General features: G+C 33.9%; 2 protein-coding genes and 1 long non-coding RNA gene across 3 annotated transcripts; 2 read left to right on the top strand and 1 right to left on the bottom strand.

Moving 5' to 3' along the window:
- The first annotated feature begins 5,154 nt into the window (after positions 1-5,154).
- Positions 5,155-7,043, top strand: LOC136211615 (stress-induced protein KIN2-like). The gene is made up of 5 exons (XM_066002728.1): positions 5,155-5,528; positions 5,626-5,709; positions 5,825-6,586; positions 6,683-6,751; positions 6,858-7,043. Exons 3-5 carry the CDS (start codon positions 6,530-6,532, stop codon positions 6,930-6,932), a joined length of 201 nt encoding a protein of 66 aa, XP_065858800.1. The 5' UTR covers positions 5,155-5,528; positions 5,626-5,709; positions 5,825-6,529; the 3' UTR covers positions 6,933-7,043.
- Positions 7,044-15,584: 8,541 nt separating this feature from the next.
- LOC136211604 (uncharacterized) lies at positions 15,585-21,052 on the top strand. The gene is made up of 4 exons (XR_010678806.1): positions 15,585-15,929; positions 16,147-16,226; positions 18,650-18,935; positions 20,666-21,052. It is a non-coding gene; the product is annotated as an uncharacterized lncRNA (long non-coding RNA).
- Positions 21,053-25,819: 4,767 nt separating this feature from the next.
- Positions 25,820-26,309, bottom strand: LOC136211588 (stress-induced protein KIN2-like). The gene is made up of 3 exons (XM_066002726.1): positions 26,189-26,309; positions 26,023-26,091; positions 25,820-25,914 (listed from the first exon to the last, which is right to left on the bottom strand). Exons 1-3 carry the CDS (start codon positions 26,243-26,245, stop codon positions 25,840-25,842), a joined length of 201 nt encoding a protein of 66 aa, XP_065858798.1. The 5' UTR covers positions 26,246-26,309; the 3' UTR covers positions 25,820-25,839.
- Positions 26,310-26,843: the final 534 nt, after the last annotated feature.

Here is a 26,843-nt window from a genome sequence, read left to right as displayed (position 1 = left end):
TCTCTCGATCAGTTTTTCTATTTCCTTCTTCAGTTCGTAGCAATCATCTGTGTCATGGCCATTCAACCTGTGGAACCTGCAATACTTACTGGGATAGCGCCCCAAACTGGTTCGGCCTTTCACCTCGGGGAACCGCACATCCTTCTTCAAGGGGCTCTTTTCGATCCAAAGTAACACCTCTTGGCGAGTCGTGTTTAGTGGTGTGTGATGTCCTCCACCTTGAAAGGGACGATCACCTCTTCGAACAAAATTGCTTTTGGACTGGGTCTGACGCCGACTGTCCGAAGTGGTTCTTGCGGCATCTCTTTCTCGCCGAGTTTGGGCCCTATGTTCCCTGTTGACATCATCCACTTCCATGAATTCCTTTGCTATCTTCATGAGCTCGGCTACAGTGCGTGGTTTGTTACGGATGATTTCTTCCCGCATGCTCCAATCTGTGGTTCCATCCGCCATGATGTTGCGAATACTCACGATATCCGGGTTCTGCAATCGCACCAGGATATCGTTAAAGGCGACAACAAATTCCCTTAGGGAATTATAGTTTCTCTGTTTGATCTCCTTCAGCCGCCTATCTGTCACATCCGCCGCTTTACAGCCCACGAACTTCGCACAGAAATCCCGACTATATTGTTGCCAATTGTGAATAGATTCTGCCGGTAAAGATCGAAACCAATCAGATGCCGCACCGCCCAAAGTTGTCGAGAATAACCTGCAAATTATGCTTCCGCTTGCCCCTACAACATCCATTAACTCTCGGTAGTTCCTGACATGAGCCTCAGGGTCAGAATTTGGATCCCCATAGTATTTTGGTATGGCAGGTGCTTTGATTCTGTGATCTGGAATGAATTCCCGCAACGAAGGGGCAAAAGGTGAATCGCTCTGGACCTCTGCTCTCGGCCTAGGCGAGTACCCCATTCGCTCCATCATGCTTCGTAATTGATCTTCTAAGTCAATATCGGGTATTCGCCGGACTTCTTCCATCCGCTGCTGGTGAATTCTGGGTGGCATCCACCCGCCCATCGGTGTTGAGACGTGTGCTTGTTGGGGGACTAACCGCTGTCCCGTTATAGGATCAAAGTTCCATGTGTGCTCCCGCCCAGGAGTCATCAACTCTGAATGTCTGTGAGGAAAAGGTTCCACTTGCTGTTGCGGAAGAGTGCCTTGTACTCCTGGCAATGGTTGGGATGGCTGCCAGGTCGGATGTATCGTCGTAATGAGATCTGGGTGCGAGTAGTTGCTCGGGTGGCTGTGTGGGTTTGTGCGACTACTCTGGCCCACTTGATTGGGCTCCTGAGATGGCTGCAGAAGGACAGGTATGACAGGAATAGTCGGTGATTGCGTTGAGATAACCACAGGTTCTTGAGGAGCAGCCGCCACGGCGGTATTGTGTTCGGTGAGGGCCGTTAGTAAATTAATCATTCGATCTCCAGCCGCCTGGCTCATGTTCGAAGCCAAGACTTGTCCTGCCATCTGCACAAAATCACTATTGGACATTTCCATCTCAGCTTGAACTTGGACTTCCAATAAGGGACTCAATTGTCCCGAAGGACCCGATGAGCTAGGCACCACAGGCTGTGCACTTGCAGGTTGCGAATTTGCGATCCGTGGTCCCCTGGAGTTCATACTGGTTGATCTAGTGGTAACGCCGGTCGCTCGTGATGGTTCTGACATGTTCTTCGTGTACCTTTAACCAAATGTTGGTAAAAAAGGTCCACCTTCACCGCACCAATGATAACTTGCTGGATCCGCTTTGATATCCTTTGCCGGAGTTACCTGCAAAACAAAACCGGAGACAGGATCTCCGGGAAAACTCTCCGACGATCAAGTCAGTTTTTGTCAGAATGAGTCTATAATTTAGCAATAGCTTTGTGGAAAAAAAATGTGAACGTACCTCCTCCCTTATTCTTAGGGCCTTTTATAGGTGTTTTTTTGGGTAACCGCCGAGGGCGGTTACTCCTTAGTGGGCCACGTTCTGAGGGCGGTTACCCCTTTTTAGGCCCTGTCCCTTTCGTGGTTTTCATGGCAACGAACGTGGTTCTGAGTGGGAGTCTTGGCGCTCCGTTTAGGAATTCGGGGCGGTTTACTCGCTGCGCCCGCTTCCTTCATTCGGGTCCCGTCCCATTTTAGCCCATGGGGCTTTAATATGGGTTGGGCTGGGCTTGCGAAATGAATATAACCCGTTTTGGGCTTCGCGGGTTATCAATTTCATATTCGGAAGCATGCTCTCTCTCTCTAACCTCATCCTCGAATTCGCCTTCAGAATAATCACGTTCCCCATTTATTTCTAGCTCATTCTCGGATTGGTCCTCCTCTCCATCAATCTCCTCTTCTAACTCCTCTTCTTCATGGTTATATTCAAATTTATTTCCATCTTCATCCACGATCCGTCTTTTCCCACGACCTCTCGTTTCCTCACACTCCCCTTCATAATTCGAACCGACTAATTCACGTGCCAAGTCGTCCGACTCAAAAGACATGCTACAACCCAACATGGTAGAACCACCAACATCTCTTCCATCACCATAGCCATCAATCTCCACACATAAACTAATTTCATCTTTCTCCTTAAAGAGATTAATAAGCCCAAACTCCTTCTCCCACTCTTGAAGACAAATATCCTTAATGTCCTTAAGCATACATATGTGGCTATGCCTAAGGGGCATTTCATCAAACACTTGGGGAGTACCCTTCTCAACATGGGTTTCCTCAAAATTACCACACACAAATTCAACATTCCCCATGTTCTCATATATAAGCATCCCTTCCTCCTCATCCACACATACATTTAAATCCTCATCAACAGTTTCATTAACAATAAATCCACAATGAGAACTTAAATCTACTTCAACATTACAACCAACCAATTCCTCACTATTAATAAGCATACCCATAACTTCCACATCAAGAGTTGAAAGCTTTGGATTTACCTCTTCCTTGTGCAATAGAGGACAGATTTGGGTTGAATCCTTAGAAGGTGAAATAGTGGTTTCTCCATCTCTTTTCCGTTGGGCTCGACGTTGTCGTCTCCGGCTATTTCGGGTTCCCCTTTGGAGTCTTTCCATTTCTCCTTGCTCCAAGTTCTCTCTTGTCTTTCTTATCATCTCAACATATTGGAGCTTCATCTCCATTATCTCGGCTTCAAGACGTTCCTTAAATGCTTGTGAATAACTCGATTGAATCATTGTCAAAAGAAGTCTCCGTTCAAGGAAAACGATTGACTCTGATACCAACTGATACAGATCGGTTTTATCTGAAAGTTTTAATCGTAAACTTACAAAGATATTTCTTCTCTAGCTAAACTAGAAGGAGTGAATCCCAAGTTTCATGGACTAAATCCATAGGTATATGAAATCCCCATTGTTGAAGGTGAAAACCTTAACAAGCTTCTTGAAGAAGTTTAATATTTGATTGATAAAAGTTTTAAGATTACAATAGAAAGAGATGTATTTATATCATCTCAAAAACCCTAATTGCCAAATTACATAAAGGGCAAATTACATAAGTAAGTAAAACATAAAGATAAGGGGTAAATGGGTTAATAATAAAGGGGTGGCATGGATGGTAAATAGGGAGTGGCATGGTTGTAATAATGGAGTGGCAAAGGTGTAAATAAGGAGTGGCAGGATTGTAAATAAGGAGGAAGCTGGAGTAAGGAGCAAGTTCCTTAAGCTGAAGGCACGCGAGGCGTGCCTTGGCTGTTGAGCTCTTCTCCGGATCAGTACTCATTATACGCGGAGCGTGTCCAAATCTACGGGGAGCGTAGGCTTTTAAAATGAAGGCATGCGGGGCGTGCCTTGGCTGCTGAACTCTTCTCTGGATCATTTCTTCTTATACTCGAAGCGTGTTTTAACTCTACGCGGAGCGTGCCTGATCCAAGCCCCGCGTGGATGACCTCCTAGACTTTTCTTTGGATCAAACCCTCAAGTACGCGGAGCGTGTAATAAACCACGCGGAGCGTTCCCCACTTATTGTGTGGCACAGTTTTGGCCTCCCTACTCGCTTGTTGCTTGTGCTTGATTCTTCCTCCGACTTCCCTCGTCCGAACCCGATCCTAGAGAAAGATGCCCCGCATCAGGAAGCAAGTGCGGAAGGAAAAATGAGAACAAAAACTCGCCCCCCTTTTATATACCCACAGATGTAAGAAATCAAAATGACGACATAACTCAACATCATTATAGGTGTGCCACTCGAAGCAACCTATTCAATGATATCATTTAATGGGAATTGAACCTTTTCATTTTATGCATGCTTCATAATATGTCGCAATGACTCAGAGAGGAAGTTGTTAAATTCGTAGATGCCTACAAAGATTCACATGCCCTAATAGTAAAAACTCACATACCCACATTTCCTCAATTTCCTCAGCTATCCAAATGAAGGAATTGGATATCATGTGCTTGAAGGTACATGCATTTTCAATTAATATTGCAACACCCTTAGCTTCATATACCAATCCTACTTTGGGTTCCGTCTAACCACCAAACCACACAAATACATTTAGTTCTCTGAATCTTGAGCCTAACACATTTGGATCAAAGCTCTAAAGAACTTCAGCTAATAAAAGGTGTGGATTTGATAACAAGCGATTAACCATAATGCATATCTGAACCAAAGGACGTGTCTCGACTAGAACGTAAATGCCATTGACTTGTGGATCAACGGGAAGGAGCCTAGAAACTGCAAGATGTTAATCCATATAATTACACCTATAATTACAAGACGACAGTTTTGTTTGCAAATCCCCTTAGGCCCACTATAGGATATTATATAATGTCATCTCCACACATGTGTTGAGTCACTATTAGTGCACACAAACTAATAAACTATCGAAATTACCCCTGCCACCTTCTAAATAAAAGGTACATCACCACAAGATCTTAGATTGTTACTATTCATCGTCTTCTTCTTCTAAAATTCTGCGAAGAACCCCTCTTTTTTTATTCTTTTTCTGTCTCACTACAAGAAATTGTCTTTCTCAATCACATGTCTTTATATTTTAGGATAAATTCCAAAAAAAAACCCATGTGGTTTCATGTTTTTGCAAAATAAATCATATGGTTTGTTTTTACAAAAAAAAGGATCATGGTATACGCCGTTACAAGAATTACGGAAAATGGCTTAACACCATTTAACTTGATAATGTGGCAAAGGGTAAAATGGTCCAAATTTCTTCTTCTTCTCCCACGCAAAAAATCCCCTTTTCCAATTATTTCAATCGGCTATCTCAACACCTAGAAATCAAGATCAGTCAAATTGATTTTCTCCGGTAAGCAAATTCAGTTCACTTGGTGGCTAACATTTTCAATTGATTCTTTTTCTGGAAATTATAGATGATGAATTCAAGAGATGTGATTTTTAAGAGAAAGCACAAGCATATCCGGATCTGTTCATTTTTTTTTGCTACCTCTCCGTTCTTTGGCGTTTTGTCCTTATCCGACGCATCTCTCTGTCTCCTATCAATTCTAGCTGCCGACGATTTCTCCTTCACTGTCTGCTGGTTCTCAATGTAGCGCCTCCACCAGCATATGGTTTCCTCTTCTCTTTCTTCGAATCCTTTTCATCTTTCATCTTTCTGTTTCTGTTTTAATTTTCTAACATATTTGCTTGATATTTGTTTGAATCTAGACTGGATTTTGGGAGAGGCATCTTCAAACCAATCTTCAATATTGATACATAGGGCTTCAGCAACAACATCGGTTATTTGACAAGGTTGGTTTTGGATTTAGAGGACCAAACCTCTGATCTCTAAATGTTGATTATACTCTGTAGTAACTTTTTTTGAATGTTGATTATACTGATAAAATATATGCTTCTTTTTGGGAAGAGGATCTTATATGTGAGGGAATAGAATTGAAGCATATTTTGCAGCTTGTGCGTGGGAGAAGAAGAAGAAATTCGGACCATTTTATCCTTTGCCACATCATCAAGTTAAATGGTATTAAGTCATTTTCCGTAATTCTTGTAACGACGTATATCACGATCCTTTTTTTTTGTTGTAAAAACAAACCACATGATTTATTTTGGAAAAACATGAAACCACAAGGATTTTTTGAAATTTACCCTATATTTTATCACATCAATAGATTATCATCTTGACCCAACATGAGAAACATATAAATTTTTTTTTTCTAATTTTTATCCAAATAATAGTTTTCATGTAAATAGTATATTTTCATTAAAAAATAATCCATTCTAAATTATTATAAATTATTTTCTTTCCGGGTTCTTGACTAATGTTAATTCAGCAGAAAAAAAACTCCCTATTTTTCAAGTTAGAGGTTAATATGAATGAAAAAATGGTAACAGATTGCGTCAACCTGAATAAACCTAAAAAATAGTAAAAGATTTGGAATAAAGAAAAGCCCTGGCTCTTGGCCTAGAAATGCTCCAAAACTATACATATGACATGTGGCAAGTAAATATTGGTTAGAGAGAAGTATAAATGTTAGCACAAGGGTTTTCATCAATACAACAAACAAAAAAAAGTAATTACAATTGTTTTTGAATTAAAAAAGAAAGAAATAAGAAGATGAACAATTCTCAGGATGCTAGCTACCAGGCTGGACAAGCCAAGGGCCAAGCTCAGGTTTTTATTTATTTATTATTATTTTAACATTTCTGATTTTATTATTTCAGTGGAAATGTTATAATAATTATATATAAATATATTTATGATTTATAGGAGAAATCAGGACAGCTTATGGACAAGGCCGGCAATGCAGCTCAGTCTGCCAAGGAATCATGCCAAGAGGTTCTTTTTTCTTTTTCTTTCTGAAAATAAATTCGCATTTAATTAAATACTTTATTTTTATTTTTTATTTTTATGTTTTTAATTCATTAATTACAATTAAATGCAGGCTGGGCAGCAAATTAAGGAAAAAGCACAAAGTGCTACTGAAACTGTAAAGGACAAAGTTGGAATTAACAATTGATTCAAGATATTATATTTTCCATTTTCTTGTTATTATTTTTTGTTTATTTATTTTCTTGAAATTAAGAAAATGGATTAATCTTTGCTTATTGTTTCTTTATTAATTTCTTAATCCCAGTTTTGATTTTTTTATGAGAGCTACTTGCCTTGTTTACTTCCGCCTACAATTATCTATTATAAACAAGTTTAAGGTCTTGATTCCATGTGATTGAATAGAAAAGTGATTAAGAAAAACTACTCAGAATGTTCAAATCTCTAAATATTAGAAACAGATAAATTCACCAATTATAAACGGTTTTGTTGACCTACTCTGATGACCTATTAAGGGTTAATCTTGAAACGATCCATTTTCAAAATGGATTACCACGAAAGGATCTATTTATTAAATAAATTGATACGAGTTGATTCGTTTAACCTGATTAATTAAATGAATAAAAAATAACATGACCCATTAATCTATTATATAAAATCAAATAAAATGAATGTAAAATCCACAAGTCCATCTACATTTTACACAATCTGTTAATAAACTTAATTTTTAAATTTAAAAATCAAAATCCTCATAAACATAAAAATTCAAACGTATTAAACCGAATTCAAATATATTATAGGTATAATAAGGTGCAAAAATGCCTCTAACGTCTAAAATGATACAATTTTACTCCTAACATTGGTAGTCAAGAGCAATTTTACCCCTAACATCGATAAGTCGGGTCAATTTGAGAAATAATTCACAAATTGTCTTCTCGATCATCGATATGTGTGTCATTTTTATTACTAATTTGTAACATATCACAAATATAAAATTAGACATGGAAAAAATTAAAAATAAAATAAAAAAATATATTGTATTTTGTACGAGTTGGACAAAAAAAAAATATTTCACTGAATTTAAAAATATTAATCTCCAATTCAATTATTAAATCACAAAAAGTATGATTTTTTTTAGAAACAACGAATATTCAATGAGTGCAGAATAAGGAACAAAATATGTGTATTTTATAATGATGTCTGCAAATAACCAAACTTGCCAACGCTAATGGTAAAATTGCTCTTGAATGTCAATGTTAAAGGTAAAATTGCACAATTTTAGACGTTAGGGGTAAAATTGCTAATTCAATATATGTAGATGGCCCAAAAGGGATTGGATATCGAGTTGCCTAAGAAGTTCTCGGAAATGCCGTTTAGGTACTTTTACGAATTGGCGATCAAAGTTAGTGAATATGAATACCTTTTGAGATTTAGGAACTTACGTTTAGGAGGTCCATAATTCAAAAGTCATGGTAGATTTGAAGAATGTGGGGGTTCATGTATGTCTTCTACTCACTGAGACTTCTAACACATAAGAAGATCATAAGACGTCACGCAATATTATTGCTCCATATTTACTTTCGATGTGACAATAACTAGAGAATAATTAATTTTCTCCCTATGGAGAATTTCATTTCTTGGTCTACATATAATAAGTTTCCTTTTAAGGAGGGATCCTAAAGAACACACATAACAACTATCATGACTCATAAAATCACTCAACTAATCTATACTATATATAATAGCGGAAGCATAGAAAAATGATGAGAAGTGTTTTAGAGGCATTTTTGATGAGTTGTTACCGTAGTAAAAAAATCAAAATTAAAAGGATTTAATTAATTAAAAATAACAGATTTAAATTTATAATATATTATACAATTACTAGCCCATTAATTAAAATAATAAAAGAAAGTAAGAGTTACATGAAGATAAAAAAAACACAAAGTAAAGTAAATCCAAAAGTCACAAATAAATTTCTATATAAAGCATGGTAGATAGTATTCCACCATTATATTCATTAGTCATGATAGATTTTTCGGCTTTATATGAACTCAATTAATTATGGCATATTGAGATAATTGCTTTTGCAGCATTGACTTATATAGTTTTTAACTATTATATTGTGGTTTGTACAAAATTGTTAGTATTTAAAGAGTTTTTAACATATGAAAATTAAACATGATCATAGGACAAGTAAAACGTTTTTTTTTTGTACTGAGTGGTTACAATTGCGATTTAATTCTATTTAACTAAAATTAATTTATGGACTTAATAGTTCATTAAGAAAAAATAAAAATTTTAATTAAAGGGCAAAAATATTTCCACTCTCCTCTTTATATGCTTATATCTTGACATTTTCTCTTATTTTGAAAAATAAACGAGAAATTGATAAAAAAAATAAACGAGAAAAAAATAGTTCTCTCCTAATTATCTTTTTTTTTTATTAAAGATTGGTTATTTTTGTCCCTTCATTTTTGTTTTTTATTCTTTTGTTTGTCTTTCTTGCTTACGAAATTCAAGAATATATAATTATTAGAAAATATTAATGAAGTCAAATAAGTGATATCTACGAGCGTGACTGATATTCTATACATTGAAAGAATTAAGAACAAATTGATTGAATGTCTTGATTAGATATTACGAGATGAAAATAAGAGAAATCATCACCTTAAGCTGATTTAATTGGATATATTGGGTTATTGTAGCAGAATGAATAATTGAATTTGAATACTTGGTGATCCTGAAATTCCATCAAGTAAAATAATTATCATCAAGATGAATTTGTGACTAATTTTTATGAATTTTATTTTTTTATATGTAACATATTGAATTGATAAAGTTTCTTCATGTGCAACATTAGAAAAGTATTAACTGTAATACTTTATAGTATAATATATTGGTGTTGCTTCCATTTTAACATATATTGTAATTCTTTTGTATCGTAGATATAATATTTAATTTTAATTATAATTTAATTCAATTTTTGTTTGACATAGATTGCAATTCTTTTGTATCATAAATATAATATTTAATTTTAATTGTAGTTTAATTCAATTTTTATTTTTTCATTATATTCTAATATATTTCTTAATTAATCTCCTATTTTATTATTATTGTTTCACAAAATTCCAATCATAAAAAAATATAAAAATGTATTAAAATTATTAAAAGGTACAAATCATTGAATTTTGTAGAAATAAATAAATCATTCACCTTTAATTAAAATTCTATAAAAAAATTAATCAATTATTTTCAAAATTAATTTAATTTAATTTGAATTATCAATAAAAAATATATATTAATTTTAAATATACATGATATAAAAAAATTTCATAGCATGATATAAAATTACTTAAAGGTAAATATGTCAATTTATTTATTTATCTAAATTATATAAAAGTTTCATATCCCGTGCATTGCTCGGGTTTTCGACTAGTTCATATTGGTCCTTCGAGAAATTCGTCCAAGACCAAACAAATATAGGAGTTTCAAAAATTCTAGACAAGGCCATGATGATAAATGAACAAATATTTCCTTTTGTAGCCTCAATCCAAACCATCAATGTCAATCTTAGACAATCCTCGAAACATAGAGGGGCTGAAAGATAGAAGGCCAAAAGAAAGAAGATTTAGTCATTCAAGAAAAGTATCGAGAAGGGCTCCATAAATTTTGGGTTAAAAAACAAAATAACAAGAGCTAGAAGTTTATAAAGATAATAACAGAAGACTTGGAAGGGGGCACGAGAATAGAAGTGATAAAGTCTAAAAGAGAAAGCAACCTCGATTTTTCCTTCCTCCAATTAAAGAACTTAGCAACCACTATCATCTTGCCTGCCACAAAAAGCTTCCACTTCCTCTAATAAGAACTAAAAAAAATATGCTTTAACGAAACAGGCCCCTTAAAAGCACCAAGAAGGCTATGACCTTATAGAAGAAAATGTACTAGGTCAGTCTTCAATTAAAAAGGGAGCAAAGAAGGTGGCAAAACAAGTAATCCAGAAGATTAAAATTGGAAGCATAGTTATACCTATCAATTTCTTGACTACATCACTTGTATTGCCAATAGTGTTTCCAAAGGTCTCAAAACAAGAAGGTCCATCAACTCAAGAGGTCCAACAATAAGTTCAAGAGAATAAGGCCTTTCGATCAAAGGTAACCGTTCAATCAAGCCCTTCAAAGCGAAAGAAGATGAAATATTGGCCTAATATTTAGGAGGTCGATAATTAGTAGCTTCTTTGAGAAAAAGATTGTAGTAGTTATAGTGTCATCTAGTAAGACTAAAGTGCAACAAACGTTGGGAAAAGAACATGCAAAGAGTCTATATAAGCACGTCAAAAAATTTAAATTTTCTTTTCCCAATCCCATGGATCCTGTTATATCCGTTAATTGATAAGAAAGTCTATCTTAAACAATAAGTGTGCTTATGTTTACCTCTTATAGTGCATAACCTTTGATTTATAAGATGTTTTAATCAACAGTCAAAGTACGAAAGTATAGAACACCTCCAATGGTGATCCACACGAACCAAGAATGAAGAACAATGGAGAAAAATTCTCTGCTATTTTAGCTAGGGTCTAGTAAAATCCTCACTCTACCAAATTATAAGGTAGCCAAAATTCTCATATAATAGGGGGTATATAGAGTGTTTTCTTTCCTTAATAATAATGTTAGGCAAACTAGGAAGCCTTTTTTGATTAGGTTAGGAATTCCTTTTATTTCTAACTAATTATAAGTCTACATATATAGTAAATAGGAATGGTATAGTTACTAAACAAATATTATTAGAAGAAATATTTATATAGAGGCAATGTGGTGTCCCAATATTCTCATTGTTATCAATTAAAATAATGTAAGCCCTTTTTAGAACGTATGAATATGTTGGGTTTTAAGTATGTCTTGAGTCCTACAAATCGAGTTGAGAAGTTGACCATAAAGAAGGGGATTCTTTGCCTGACCTGTCCAATTATCGTCAAGTGGTTGGTATTTTGCAATACCTTATTATTACATGTCCCTACATTGCTTTATAGTTAACAAAGTGTCACACTTAATGCATGGCCCTACAGAGGTGAAATTGTGTAAGGTTAAGAGGATTTTGTGTTATGTTTGTGGTACTACATGTTAAATGTTTCTTGGACGTAGATTGGAAAGATTGTTAGGATGATAGGAAGTCTACAAGTGGGTATGTCATTTTCTGGTCGTCTAAGAACAAACATAGTTTCACGTTCTTTCAAAGAGGCTGAGTATTACTCAATTACATCAGTAGTTTCTGAATTAAGTTAGGTCCCTATATTACTTTGTGAGATTGGGTTTCCCTTGAAACTCGCACTGATCCTTTGGTATGGTAATCTTAGCCCTGTTTATTTGATTGCTAATTCAATGTTTCAGAATCAAAGAAAGTATTTAGAGATGACTTTTATTTTTCATGCGATAAACTACGATCAAAATCACTTGTTGTGTGATATATTTCCACAGTTGATTAATCGGCAAATATTTTCACCAAACCCCTGGCATGGTCTCGGTTTCAATTTGCTAAAAATATCCTATATTCCTTTACATCTTTGTTATTTTATGGAAACATTATCCTAAGACATTAATCATCTTAATAGTCTAAAAATAATGTGTAACAACATGTTTAAATACCATATACACATTGTTCATTCTAGCCGAGGTCTCATTCATTGAGCCTCGTGGATTTAAAATACATTTATAAGTATATTGGAAAAACACTTTACAAATATAACTCAGTCACCCCCTCTTCATTATGTGGGATTAAGTTCATTCATGTCTAATCACCATCGTTTAGGGATGCTCCTTGCTTAGGCCTTCCACCTCGATGCCACCTCATCAAGAACAAAATGTTACATAACGTGCTTTGTTAGTATTTAGATTGGCAAGATCATCACAAAATCTACTCAATGAATATCTGACTCAATATAAAAAAATTGAACAAACCCATCGATGAACTTCAAAATCATAATAACAAAGGTTTTTAAAAGCGAATTCATTCTTAAAATTTTAGAGTTTTAGTTTAAAAAATAATGCTCAGTTTAAAAGTGTTAAATTGGATTGTTTCTTAATAACTTTGACAAGGTTATTGACTTTGGTATTAGAGCGTTTATGGGAAGAACACTCTGAATGAAAGAGTAAAACAAACAGTGATGAAATTGGAAAATGATATTAGGTCGTGGAATTACCACAACCTTGAAAGTAATTTTCAACAGACGGAGGTGAAGTCTTAAATGTCGAATTTCTCCCCAAGGTTAACACAATAAGATCGCAATGTATACACTCAAAGTAAGAGCTTTGGAACAACAATAAGTTTACCCAAAAACAAAATGGAAATGGTTGTAGTGAAAAAGCAGTACAGAAGGGGAAGATTTTTTTCTATGTAAAATGAATGAAAAAAGAGAAGTATATCTAGAGTTTGAATAAAGAAATTAACATAGAAGAAATTAATTACAGTCGTTTTTTGAAATTAAAATTGCAAATTTTTTTAGCATTTAACTATGAGTTTAAATATAAACGTTTCAACTATTATAACAATAAAAACACCAATGATTCTCTCTTATTAATTTTAGATGAAGAATAGTTTAAATAGGAAAAGCATTGAGAATTTCATAAAACCTTTGGCCCGCGTTGATTCCAGAACAAAATAGGTGTTGCGCATGCATACTCATATGGCTCATTTACTGACGCCATGCCATACACAATTCAAATTCTTGTTAAAAACCAACTCATTATAAACTTGAGTAAAAAGCTCCCGAACTAGTAATGTGGGATAAGGAGTAAAACATAAAACCAACCCGCCTTTAGACACGCCATTTTTCTAACAATCCCCAACAAATGGCGTTGTTGTTTTTAAAAACAAAATAATAGGACATTTTTCTTGGCAAGAAAAGGTTCTTTTAAACTTAAGTATCAATGATTTTAGATTTAATTGATAAGTAGTGAAATGAGGCAATAATTTTAGTTAAAGAATTGAATTAATCTTGAACTTCAATAACTGAAAATGAGACCCCTACAACACGTAGAAAACCCTTATGAAAATGTTGTTGTTCCACGATGAAAATAAATATAGTGCTCTTAATGGCCATTGATAGGGACGTTTTGTCCCTATCTTTTAGCATGATTTACGGATTAATTTTGAGCTAATAGTTAAGTTTAATTATAAAAATAAGTGTGTTTTCAATGAAATAACAAAATAAAATAAAACTTATGCTTTAATGAATTTCCTTTACTTTTGATTAATTTCAGAAAAATAAAACATCAAGCTAATTCGGTTCTCGGAAGTCGTATTTTGCAGGTATGGGTTAAGAATGTACAATTGACAATCCAGCAGGTACGTGGGGCGTGGAATACTACATGCGGGGCGTAGAGCAATTCCCACTAAGTCACGGCAGTCAACCTGCATGTTCCCACACAGTCAACACCTACCACGCGGGGCGTAGAGCAAAGCACGCGGGGCGTGCAAGGTGTGAAATAGTGACATTTATTCCAGGAGCTCAACCATGCGGGGCGTACTCCAGTCTACGTGGAGCGTGGTTGAGTCAACTCCTCTGAATTCAATCCACGCGTAAGAGAAATTATCAACGGAATGGGTAAAATGCCAGACACGCGAGGCGTCCTCCTATCCACGCGGGGTGTGGCATGTGAAACCTGCATTGCAAATGTGAATTCTTACTTGTAACTTATGTATTTATGATTTTACCACCGAACTTGATGTGTATAAATAAGAGTGATTAGCACTCATTTCTTCATTCAGATTTTATGTAACCAAACTCTACCACCTTGAGAGCTTGATCATTTATTCCGTCACTCCGTCGAAGTTCCGTTCCATCCTCTTCCACGAAGCTCGAGAGTTCCACCTCCAAGTCCTAAGAGACGGCATTGAGTCCGGTTAGCTAGTTCCAAGGGCCGATTCTTCTCTTTCTACTTGCTAATTAGCTTGTACTCTTCCTATGTACTAGGCTTGGTTGTATTCCACATTTACGCGTTCCATATTTATAATATATGATTTGCAATTTCCGTTTCTCTATACGTGTTGATATTAATTACTTGTTTTGATATTCGTAATTGATTATTGTGTAGGGGGACACGCACTACACCATAGATTGCCTATAGCAACCAATTTTCTCAAATCGTTGCCGTAAACCATTGCATTGTCTTGCAAAAATTTTTTCTCAAATGTATGTAAGTCAAATGCAACGATTACGTATGAATTGTTACTTTTGATTTATTTTTAATTGTTCAATTTGAACTAAGGCAACAGTAATATGATATTTACGACATGTCGTTACCTTATTTAACTCAATTATTAGATAAAGCAATGGTGTACCATATAAAATTTCTATTCCAGCGTTGCATTTAATACAAATACAATCACTATATCTAATTAATTTGATAAATTTAATTTCAACACTTTAATTAAGGACTTTATATATATAGTCTGTAAATAATTAAATTTATTGATTAAAAATAGTGTAATACTTTTTCTTAGGTAGTCATAAAAAAAAATAAAAAGACAACTAAAAATAATATATTATATACTAATTAATTAATATATTAAGAATTTAGTCTTTAGTATATTAGTAGTTTGTTCTAATTCCCTACCAAAAAAATAGTATGTTCTAATTAATTAAAAATCCTACAAATTAATATTTCAATTTCCCACCATCAATTTTTACTCTCAATTTTTACTTCCCTCCAATTTTCACTTGCACACAATTTTCACTTCCCTCCAATAATTTGATACAATTTTCAATTCCCACCCATTCACTTGTCACTTATTACTTTCTGAATTTCCCACTCATCCACTCTCACTTTCTCACAGTGAACATTTTTCACTGTCCGCTCTTTCTCCCTTTCTCATTCTACTGGTAATTTTCCCTTTCTCACTGTTCTGCTGTTTCTCCTTTTCTTACCTTCACTCTCACCGGTCCTTCTCTTTTCCACGATCTCAATTTCACTCACGGTCGTAACCCCTTTCTCTTGCGTTTTCCCCTTTCTCTCATTGTCTGCGTTTCCACACTATAGCCCTCTTCCTATTGAATCGATTAGCAACTTCTAGGTTTCTCATCAGGCTCAACGAATTAGAGAATGAAGCTCTTCTTGTTTACAGAAAAATCCACTATTAACAAGGACAGAGACAAAATAAGCTAATTTCTTGCTCCTAGCTCGCTGGTCTCCAGGTCTTCATCTCCCCCTTCTCTCTGTTTATCTATTGCATTTCTTTTACTTGACTTAGGAGTTTATGTTTGAATTCAAGAAACTTTAATTGGGAATCAGTTCAAATTTATTGATGTTTTCTTCAAAGAGTACATTTATTTGTTTAGTTTAGATGATTGTTGATTTCTGTTGTGCTCAAGTGTTAAAATTCAATTGGATGGTTATGCTGATCTAGTGCAGACGGTACAAAAGCATGGACTGAAACTTCAAGCTCTTATATCGTTCCATCAATGTGGAGGAAATGTTGGAGATTCATGCAGGTAATTCAGGATCTATGTTTTAATGTTAAGCAGTAGGGTTTTAATTGATAGTTAACAGCTATCAGTTTCAATCTTCTTTTTCCATATAAGATTTTTCACCTGGGCATATTTTGCACATCCATTTGAGATCTACGCTATACATCTAATTTCATTCTTAGATTCCCTAATGACTTATTCCTTCGGTCATTACTTTTAGGGAATTTTTTTTGCTCTTCCTATGAAACTGATAATCATAATTTGGAATTACTTAAGACTTGTTATAATTTAGGAAATGAATCCTCCTAGCACACTTCAATGTGAACTTTGGCCCTACCATAAGAAGGCTTTATATTGGATGACTCGGCTTGAGAAGGGAAAACACATAGATGAGGGAGCAACAACTCTTCACCCGTGTTGGGAGGCTTACCATCTATCAGACAAGTATATTGGATTCCTCTAGTTTGGAGTTTGTTTTTCCCTAGTAATGGGCTTTAGTCTTGCAGGAGGGATTCGTTGTCTATCTGAATATGTTTTCTGATGTTGTTGATCGAGCCTTCCGTGTTATCCAGTGTTCTGATGTTCTTGATCTTGTCATTGAGGCGATGCCATGTATCAGGGAACATGTATTCTATATCTTTATGAGTTGTATTATTCCTTTGTCTATGATTCTAGAAGTTTGGTAAATGTAGAAGCAAAAGTCGGTCATTAGAGGAAGCATAAAGGGTGCTTCCACCTAAAATAGAGTAGATAGATCAGATAGAGACTGTGGATCTAGTTACTTTGAAAAGCTAGGCAGTATGTGAAATATGTATCCTTTACATGAAGATTCAAGAAATTAACAGCTGAAGACGTACTGGCATGATCTCCTTCCGTTACCAAATTAAGAACTCCATGGTCAGAGACTTTTGGGAACTTATCACCCAAAAGAACATTGCTTGTTCTGAAATGCATGTGCAGAATAGGAGGGTCTATACCGTGATGATACTCAAGGCCTGAAATTGAAATTTTAGTGTATGGAATAAAATTTGAAGTAACATTAATTAACTAGTGTGTATATATACCTTTTGCAGCTACTGAAGTAATTGTTAACCTTTGCTTCATGTCCAGCTTTCCAATAGGTAAACCTTCACTATCTAACAACAAGGTAAAACATGAGAACGTTTTTCGCCTCAAGAAAATAGACTGTGAGGGAAAGGGAAAGGGGCAGTTAGATTACCATAGAGGTAATTTCCTATGTTTCCGTTCGCGATATAGTCATATACAAGTAATTGTTGATGACTACCTTCATAATATCCAATAAGTTCAACAAGATGCTTGTGTTGAACTGAAGCTATGGGTTTCACCTACATTGTACAGTTTTTTTTATGCAAAGTGTAAAGGAAACTTGAGATATCAATTTTAACAGGAATGTTCAACAAAACCAGTATCTAGAATATACAATTCATTGTTCAACAACACAGTTCTAGATAGAGTACATGTGTAGTGTGATAATTAGACGATTTTCCTATGAAAGTTCATAAGATAGTAGGATAATGGGATATCATGAGTTTGACAAAGTATTTGTCCATGTCTCTTGTAATCATGTGTTGTACATTTCAGAACAAGGATGAAAATCTGAGAAAAGGAAATGAGTCTCATTCATATATGACAATGTACTGAATATTATCATCTGGTCCGGCTTTTGAGCCTGAACTGAACCTTTTTACCCAGACCAAATGAGTGACGTGGATCTTAGGATTCCAGAGTGGTACGTTTTACTTCAATATAGGAGACTGCTATCCTGTTTATAGGATCCTTTCTAAAACAGGAGATAAGAAGGGAAAACTTGTTACTATTTGTTTGATTTTCTACTTTTTCAGTTTCCATTTTTGGTTCAGTTCCGTGTTATATGATTGCAGTGGTGTATCTGATAATGATCTCTGTGGAACAATTCCGGTCGAATGTCCTTTTTTGACTTTTGAAAGGAAAGATATTGCCTCATCCCCTTTCAATCACATGTTCTGTTCAATAAACTTCCCAGTTCAGTGTTCTTCCATTTTGGTATAGATTAACTAGCATTGAAATGTTTTGCCACGAAGTTCTTATTCCTCGGTGCAAATGTTTCACCTAGTCGAGCCGACGCCGTTGCTAACATGTTTTTTTTTCAACAAAGTTCCATTTTTGAACCATTATTGTTCATACATTTATTATAATTAACAAGCAGAAAGTATATAGTTAACAGAAATAACAAATAATAAATTCGAACTGTTAGACCAAACATTCTCTTAGTTTAGTGTTTAAAATGAATGTTGAGTATTAATTCATTAGGATGAAGGTCAATTTGCTCCTTAAACTTGACTTGTAGAATACATTTGAGTCAAATTGAGTCTTGTATCAAATTGACATTTTATGGTCATATATATGAGTCTAAAAATGGATCATTAATTATAAAAAGTTTGTTGCAGGGAAACATTGGAAGAATATTTTGTGAAGGCCCAGCAAAGAAATGAAATAGTTTTGAAAGCCATGGAAAGTTCATTAAATTTAGAGGAAAATTGCCTTTTGGAGTAGTATGGAGAAGTACAAGGAGCATTGATGACCGCAAGATTTAACTACTATTATCCTCCATGTTCGATGCCCAATCGAATTCTCAGGGTGAAACCACATGTAGATGCATCAGCAATTACCATTCTCTTGCAAGACAAACAAGTTGAAGGTCTTCAGTTTTTTAAAGGCAATCACTGGTTCAAGGTTCCTATCATTCCATAAGCACTTTTTTTTTTTATCAATGCTAGTGATCAATTTGAGGTAATTCCACAATAGTTGAAAATCCAAACAACTACTTTATCAATTAATTTAGGGATAAGGTGCAAAAATACCCTAATTTTACCCTTAACATTGACAAGTTGGGTTAATTGAAGAAATTATTCATCAAGTTTTTTCCTCGGTCACAAATCTTGTCATCTACACTTCACTGTGATTTTATTTATTTTTTTAAATTAAAAAATATACTGTACTTTGTACGAGTTGAATAAAAAAAATTCAAATATTTCACCGAATTTAAAAATATTAATCTCCAATTATATTATTAAATCACAAAAAATATAGAATTAGCTTAAGTGCAATTGGTACAAAATAAGGAATAAAATATCCGTGTTTTATAATAATGTTTGAATTTGACTCAACTTGCCAATGTTAATGGTAAAATTGCTTTTGGCTGCCACCGTTAAGTGTAAAATTGCACCATTTTAGACATTAAGAGTAAAATTGCTCTGTCTGTAAACGTTAGTGGTATTTTTACATCTTATCCTATTAATTTATAATGGCTTATTATTTTTACTTATGTTTTGAAATGGTTTAATATATAGTTAATAATATGTAGATAATGAGAAATGGAATATTCAAGAGCCTAGTACACAGGGTGGTGACAAATTCAGGAAAGGATAGGATTAGTTTGGCTGTATTCTGCATTCCTGGTTTAGATAAAGAGATCAAACCAGTTAAATGGCCTCTCTATCAATTAAAATATCTAACTTAAAAGTGATTAATTAGAGGCATTTCTCTCTTTTTAAATTAGCTTAAACATTGTTGTTCAATGGGAATATACATTTACTTGACCAGGAAATTAAGTTTTTTAAGACTGGAAATTTATTATAGTTTTACTTTTTCGGAGAATGAAAAAGGATAAGAGAATCATGTTAATCATAAGCAAAGGTAAGTGTTGGATTTTGAATTGTTAGGTGTGTTTTATTAACTATGGAATGGAGATAGGGTTAAGTAGAAAGCGAGAAACGACCACAGAAATTTAGTGTGACTATAGTGCAACAATAAACAAAGTTGAGTGACTATTAGCCTTAAGGTGTCTTGTAAAAAAATGATCTTAAAATGACTTAACAATTTGACCTCTATACTTTACACAATTTGGCAACTATACTTTAATTTCAGGACATTTGAGCATTGTACATTATGTTATGAGAAAACGACTTGGCAGAAATGTTTAACTGTTTGCATCCATTTTTGTTTAACTGTCTACACTTTATGTAATCGGAATTTTTTTGTTTAATTGTTTACACTTTATTTAAATCAGATTTGTGTGTGATGAGATGATCTAAATATACTTCTTAGGCATCATTTCTGCCTGCACTCTATTTTAATTGTGTGCATTCATTTTTGTTTAACTGTCTGCCTTTATTTAAATCATAATTTTTTTTGTTTAACTGTCTGCACTTTATTTAAATCAGAATTTTTTGTGATGAGATGATTTAAACATACTTCTTAGGCATTCATTTCTGCCAGCACTCTATATTAATTGTATGCATTCATTTTCGTTTAACTGTCTGCGCTTTATTTAAATCGGATTTTTTTTGTTTAACTGTCTGCACTTTATTTTATATCTTGTTTGATATTATTGTCGGTTGTTTTCTTGTGCCCATAATATTTGTTGGTTGTCTTCTATTTGATTTCATGTTTTCATTCTACAGTCAAGGATTGAAGAGTTGTCATCTGATGGGAAGACATTGAGCAGACTGATGAAGTACTCGGAGGCTCATTATCTCATGGTCATGAATAGCTAGTTGGTAGGATGGGTCCCATGAAGAAAACAGAAGGTTATAGGAGCGTCGAATCTTCAGCTGCTACGAGTAAGAGCCCCATGTCTGAAGATGCAATAGAGCAATTCAAAATTAAAATTCGAGACGAAGCGAAGAATGAGCTATTAGCTCATCACTCAGTCTAAATTTGGATGGTGTTCTTCCTATTGTTCGTTCAAATGAACGCGATGATTGATTTATTTATGCTTGTGTACGTACTTTTGGATGTTGATATTTAGGTACTTTTGGATGTTGTTGCTTGAGGATGTTTATTTAAATAGGCGTTGCCTTTATGTTATAAATATCGTTGCTTTCTGTTCTAAATATTGTTACATTTATAAGAGAAAAATTGTAGAGTAAAATTGTTGCTAAAATTTAAATTTGTTGCCTTTGCTATAAAACTGTGTTGCTTTAGTTAACCAAAAACCTTGATTTAGAAAAATATAAAGTCGTTGCATTTGTATAACAGAAGTGTTTTTAATGGTTAAAAAGTCGTTGCCCTTATTATAAAATACCATTGCTTTTGAACCCAACTAGTGTTGCTATTGGATTAAAATGTTGCCTGTGTTTGAAATAATGTTGCCTAATCTTATTAAAGGCAGCAATTAATAAATGTAAATTCGTTGCTTTTGGATTCATTTTTCGTTGCCTTTTAATTGTGTCATTCGACCGTTGCACTTGAGGAAAACAAATGCAACGTTATATTCGTTGTTGCTTTCGAGAGCGTTTTCGTTGCCTTTGAGAAAAAAGGCAACCGTGAATTAACCAACGAAAATATATTGACCAAAATCGTTGCCTTAGTCCATTTTTTGCCAAAATGCAACAATTAGGGGTGCCTAACATAACGAATCAGCATCGTTGCAATATGCATTCTATGGTGTAGTGACGATTACCGACGCCCTTTCGGGTTATCTTTAGGGAACCATATAGGTGCTGCCCTACCAGAAGTGACGCACCGGAAACCGTAGGAATTGACAAGCCACGGAACTTACGGGTCCCAGTTTCTGATCCCCAGTATTAGACACGCCTTTAGGAGGAATCACGTAGTCTAAGCACTTCACGGGTCGGTCGGTCTACACGTAGTCGTCTTTGCAAGAGTAAATAATCAATCGTATATATTTAGAGTCTTTGTTTATTATATTTATAACTTATCACCACCCGTATCACTTCTTTAGAGTTTCGGTTATATAAATCTGTCTCACCGTAGTTTAGGAATAGTTCGTAATCGTCACCCAAACCAACCTAAAGTATTCACCGCTTAGATAACAAATAGAACTGAGTAGTTTAATACTTGTGGTTATAAATCCCGCAGATTCAATACACAGTCTTAACCAGATTATTACTTGATACGACAAGGTACACTTGCCCCTAAGTAGTAACGTCTAGTAGTACACATGCACATATATTTACCACTAGACAACTTACGCCCATCAGCCATGCACACAACTTGTGTCTTATAAGTGCTCTAGAAAAATATCCCAAGTCTTTCACAAAAAGCGACATACTTTCACACTTGCATAGGTGATTTCAAAACAAAATCATTTAGAATTTTTCACAACTCATCATACAATGCACCAAGTTCATTATAATGAGTCACCACACAATGGGTTATAGGTACACCATGTAATTTCTTACATCTTAGGAATGGAAATATAGTGCAAAAAAAAAAGATAAATATGACTTTATATGACCGGTAAAGGCATCCACCACATTATCTTGATCTGTGGGATTTATCCCCACTCCCATTCGATGTTTCAAGAACAACTCTTCTTGGTAATCCTTTTGTAAGAAGTTCTCATAAATTCTGCTCAAACCTCATATATTCTAAGCGAATTACTCCATTCCTTAAGATTTTGTTTGTTGCATTACGTCTAATGTGTATGTGTCTTCTCTTTCCATTATAGACACTATTTTTAGTAGTTTATATGACTATTGGTGAGTGATAATATAGTGAAACAGGTACAAAACACCTCCCCCATAATGGAGTTTTTTTTTTCTAACAAACTTCTCAACCATTCTGCTTCTTGACTTGCAAATTCAAGAGCTATAAATTCAGATTCAATGGTTGAACGTGCAATGCATTTTTTGGGGACGATTGACACGAAATGGCTCCACCACCCAAGGGAAAGACAGAGCCACTAGTAGGACCCAATTCATCATTTTCAAATACCCAATTTGCATCATAAAAACCTTCTAAAATAATAGAAAATTGATTAAAGTGCAAACTCAAAATCATAATACCTTTCAAATATTTAAGTAAACGATGAAATGTAATATAATGTTAACTATTAGAATTATGACTACATCTACTCAATCTACTAACTATAGATGCAATGTCTAGTCTAGTATGGTTCATTGAAAACATAAGCCTTCTTATGATCTTAGCATATTCTTCTTGTAAAACACTATATTACTTATTTCTTAAGTGATATGTTATAATCATAAGGTGTTCTAGGAGGCACCATATGAAATATATTGAATTTTTTTAAAACAATGTGATAACACTAAAGCAAGGCCCATTTTAGTTCTTTTAATCTTTATGTGAAGGATTACATGTGCTTTCCCCATATTTTTCATGTTAAAATTAGAAGATATTTTTTTTGGTCTTATTGATCATATCCATATTAGTGCCCGAGATTAACATGTCATCCACATATAAGAATATAATGACATAATTGGATCCAAAGGATTTGCAATAAACACAAGTATGAGAACCATTTACAACCTTTAGATACTAGAGTTCTGATAATGTTTTCATATTGTTGTTTGGAAGCTTGTTTAAAGTCATATATAGACTCTTTTTTCAGTTTGCATACTTTTTTCTCTTGACCAAGAGCAACACGTCATTCGTGTTGTAGAACATAAGGCTCTTCTTCTCAATCACCATTTAGAAAAGAAGTTTTTACATCCATTTGATCTATACAAGACTACGTATAGCTGCAAATAGCAATCAAAGTTCTAATACTAGAGATTTTAGTAACATGAGAATAAGTATCAAAATAATCAAATTCCTTTATTTTTACTATAACATACTGCAACCAGTCCAAATTTAAACTTCTCAAGGGATCCAACATGCATTCTATTTATTTTAAAGATCCATTTACATTTTATAGATTTAGTCCCTTTTGATAGGTTTATTAAGTCCCAATTATGATTTTGCATAATGGAATCAAGTTCACTTTTTGTTGCCTCTTTCCAAAAATTGTCATTGATAGAGGTTAATGTTTCTTCATATGTTTTTGGATCTTCTTCTATAAGATAGATGACATTATTTCAACATTTATTCTATCGAGATTTCTAATATAAAGACAATGATGAAATCATCTAAAAAACTACTAGTTATTCTCTACTTTTTTTACTTCTCAAAAGTTCATTTCACTTCTAATCTCATTTTCATTCATAATAAAACCAAAAGTAGTTGGTAAAAATAAGAACATAAGAAGTAAAATATGTCACAAAATCATTAGACACAAGATCGTTCTTCAAATGAAGATATTCTTAAAAAAAAAATCAGAATCTCCATATTCACAAATAGAATAATCACTCAAAGATATAGAATGATAAGTAGGACTATTTTGAACATAACTAATAAAAGGACAATCAAAGGTTTTAGATCCTATATTGGATCTTTTAAGCATCGATAAGGAAACCTTAGCAAGAAAACCTCAAACCTTTAAAAAACATAAATTAGGCACAAAGCTTTTCCACAACTCATAAGGTGTTTTGTCTAGTTCTTAGGTACTCTATTAAGGATATAACAAAGGAAAAAAACATCTCTCCCGAATCATTAATAGACATACCTGAACTTAAATCATAAAATCATCAGGATTGGTAGGACTATATTCTACCGAAGTATTCAATTATTTTCATGAGTTCTTTGATAAAAAAAACATGTAAATCTTAATGTTTCCGACTCGTAATCATCCATTTTCGGGGTTCGGATTGTCACACATCAATTATTTTCATAATTTCAATTATTATTGTTTGGGTTTATGATTTTGGAGAGAGAATTTTCAGTTTTTGATCAAAATTATGAGAAGGGCAAAAAAGTCCAAAAGAGGTGGTGATAAGTAATTTGGGAGCGGTATTTAGCAGTTGACTTTAGTTAATCAGGTTAAACGAATCAACTTGTATCAATTTATTTCAAAAATAGATCCTTTCGTGTTAATCCATTTAGAAAATGGATGGTGCAGGATTAACCCTTAACATGTCATTAGAGTAGGTCAACAAAACTGTTTATGACCGGTGAATTTTACTGTTTCTAATATTTAGAGATTTGAACATTCTGAGTAGTTTCTCTGAATCGCTTTTCTATTCAATCACATAGAATCAAGACAAGGGGCGCAAACGAGCCTTGGTAGTTCGCAAACTATTCGAGCTCGGCTCGGTGAAAGCTCGATCAAAGCTCGGCTCGATAGGACTCGACTCGAGTTAGGGATCGGCTCGAGCACTAACAAGCTGAGTCTGAATTTCCTTAAGTTTGGTTCGAAAGCTCGCGAGCAAGCTCAATTATTTTTAATTACTATATATATTTCATTGGTTATTATTAGTTTTCATCCCAATTCACAACTCAAATAAGATTTAACCCATAAAAAAATGACACAAACATGATTGTTTTTCTTTATAAATATTTTAAACTCATATAGAGTATGTTATAAGGTTTTTCTGTTTTTTACATTACTTATTCTATACATGTATAATGAAATTCGTTAAACCTTGTTAGAAGCTCGATAAAACCTCAGCTCGGTCAAAGCTCGGTCAGATTCGGTCAAAGCTCGTCAAAGCTCGATTCGAGAAGGCTCGACTCGAGATATTAACGACTCAATACCGAGCCTACTTAGGGTTCGGCTCGGTTACACCCCAAATCAAGACCTTAAACTTATTTATAATAGATAATTGTATGCGGAAATAAGCAAGGCAAGTAGTTCTGATATAAAAAAAAAATCAAAACTGGGATTAAGAAATTATAAAGAAACAATAAGAAAAAATTAATCCATTTTATTAATTTCAAGAAAATAAATAAACAAAAAATAATAACAAGAAAAGGGAAAATATAATATCTTCAATCAATTGTTAATTCCAACTTTGTCCTTTACAGTTTCAGTAGCACTCTGTGCTTTTTCCTTAATTTGCTGCCCAGCCTGCATTTTAATTTTAATTAATGAGTTAAAAACATAAAAATAACTATAAAAATCAAGTATTTAATTAAATGCTATTTTATTTTTAGAAAGAAAAAGAAAAAAAAGAACCTCTTGGCATGATTCCTTGGCAGACTGAGCTGCATTGCCAGCCTTATCCATAAGCTGCCCTGATTTCTCCTATAAAATCATAAATATATTTATATATAATTATTATAACATTTCTATTGAAAAAATAAAATGAGAAATGTTAAAATAATAATAAATAAATAAAAACCTGAGCTTGGCCCTTGGCTTGTCCAGCCTGGTAGCTAGCATCTTGAGAATTGTTCATCTTCTTTACTTTTTTTAATTCAAAAACAATTGTAATTAGTTCTTTTTTTGTTTGCTATATTGATGAAAAAACCTCATGCTTTCATGAATATTTATACTTCTCTCTAACCAATCTTTACTTACCACATGTCATATGTCATATGTATTATGTTGAAGTATTTCTAGGCTGAGAACCAGGGCTTCTTTTTTATTCCAAATCTTTTACTATTTTTCAGGCTCATTCAGGTTGACATAATCTATTACTATTTTTTTCATTCATATTAATCTCTAACTTACTATGAAAAATAAGGAGTTTTTTTTTATTTTTTCTGCTAAATTAACATTAATCAAGAACTCTGAAAGAAATAATTTATAGTAAGTTAAAATGGATTATTTTTTAATGAAAATATACTATCTACATGAAAACTATTATTTGAATAAAAAAAAAAAAAAGGCGGCCCGGTCGCACTACGCGTCCCCGCTGAGCGAGGGTCCGGGGAGGGGTCCCACCACAAGGGTGTACTGGGGGTATTTGAATAAAAATTAGAATAAAAATTAGAAAAAAAATTATATGTTTCTTATGTTGGCTCAAGATGATAATCTATTGATGTGATAAAATA

The sequence above is a fragment of the Euphorbia lathyris genome, chromosome 1, assembly GCF_963576675.1.
Source record: "Euphorbia lathyris chromosome 1, ddEupLath1.1, whole genome shotgun sequence".
Classification (NCBI taxonomy): domain Eukaryota; kingdom Viridiplantae; phylum Streptophyta; class Magnoliopsida; order Malpighiales; family Euphorbiaceae; genus Euphorbia; species Euphorbia lathyris.
The sequence above is the reverse complement of the archived record's forward strand: the minus strand, read 5'-3'. Positions and strand labels throughout refer to the sequence as shown.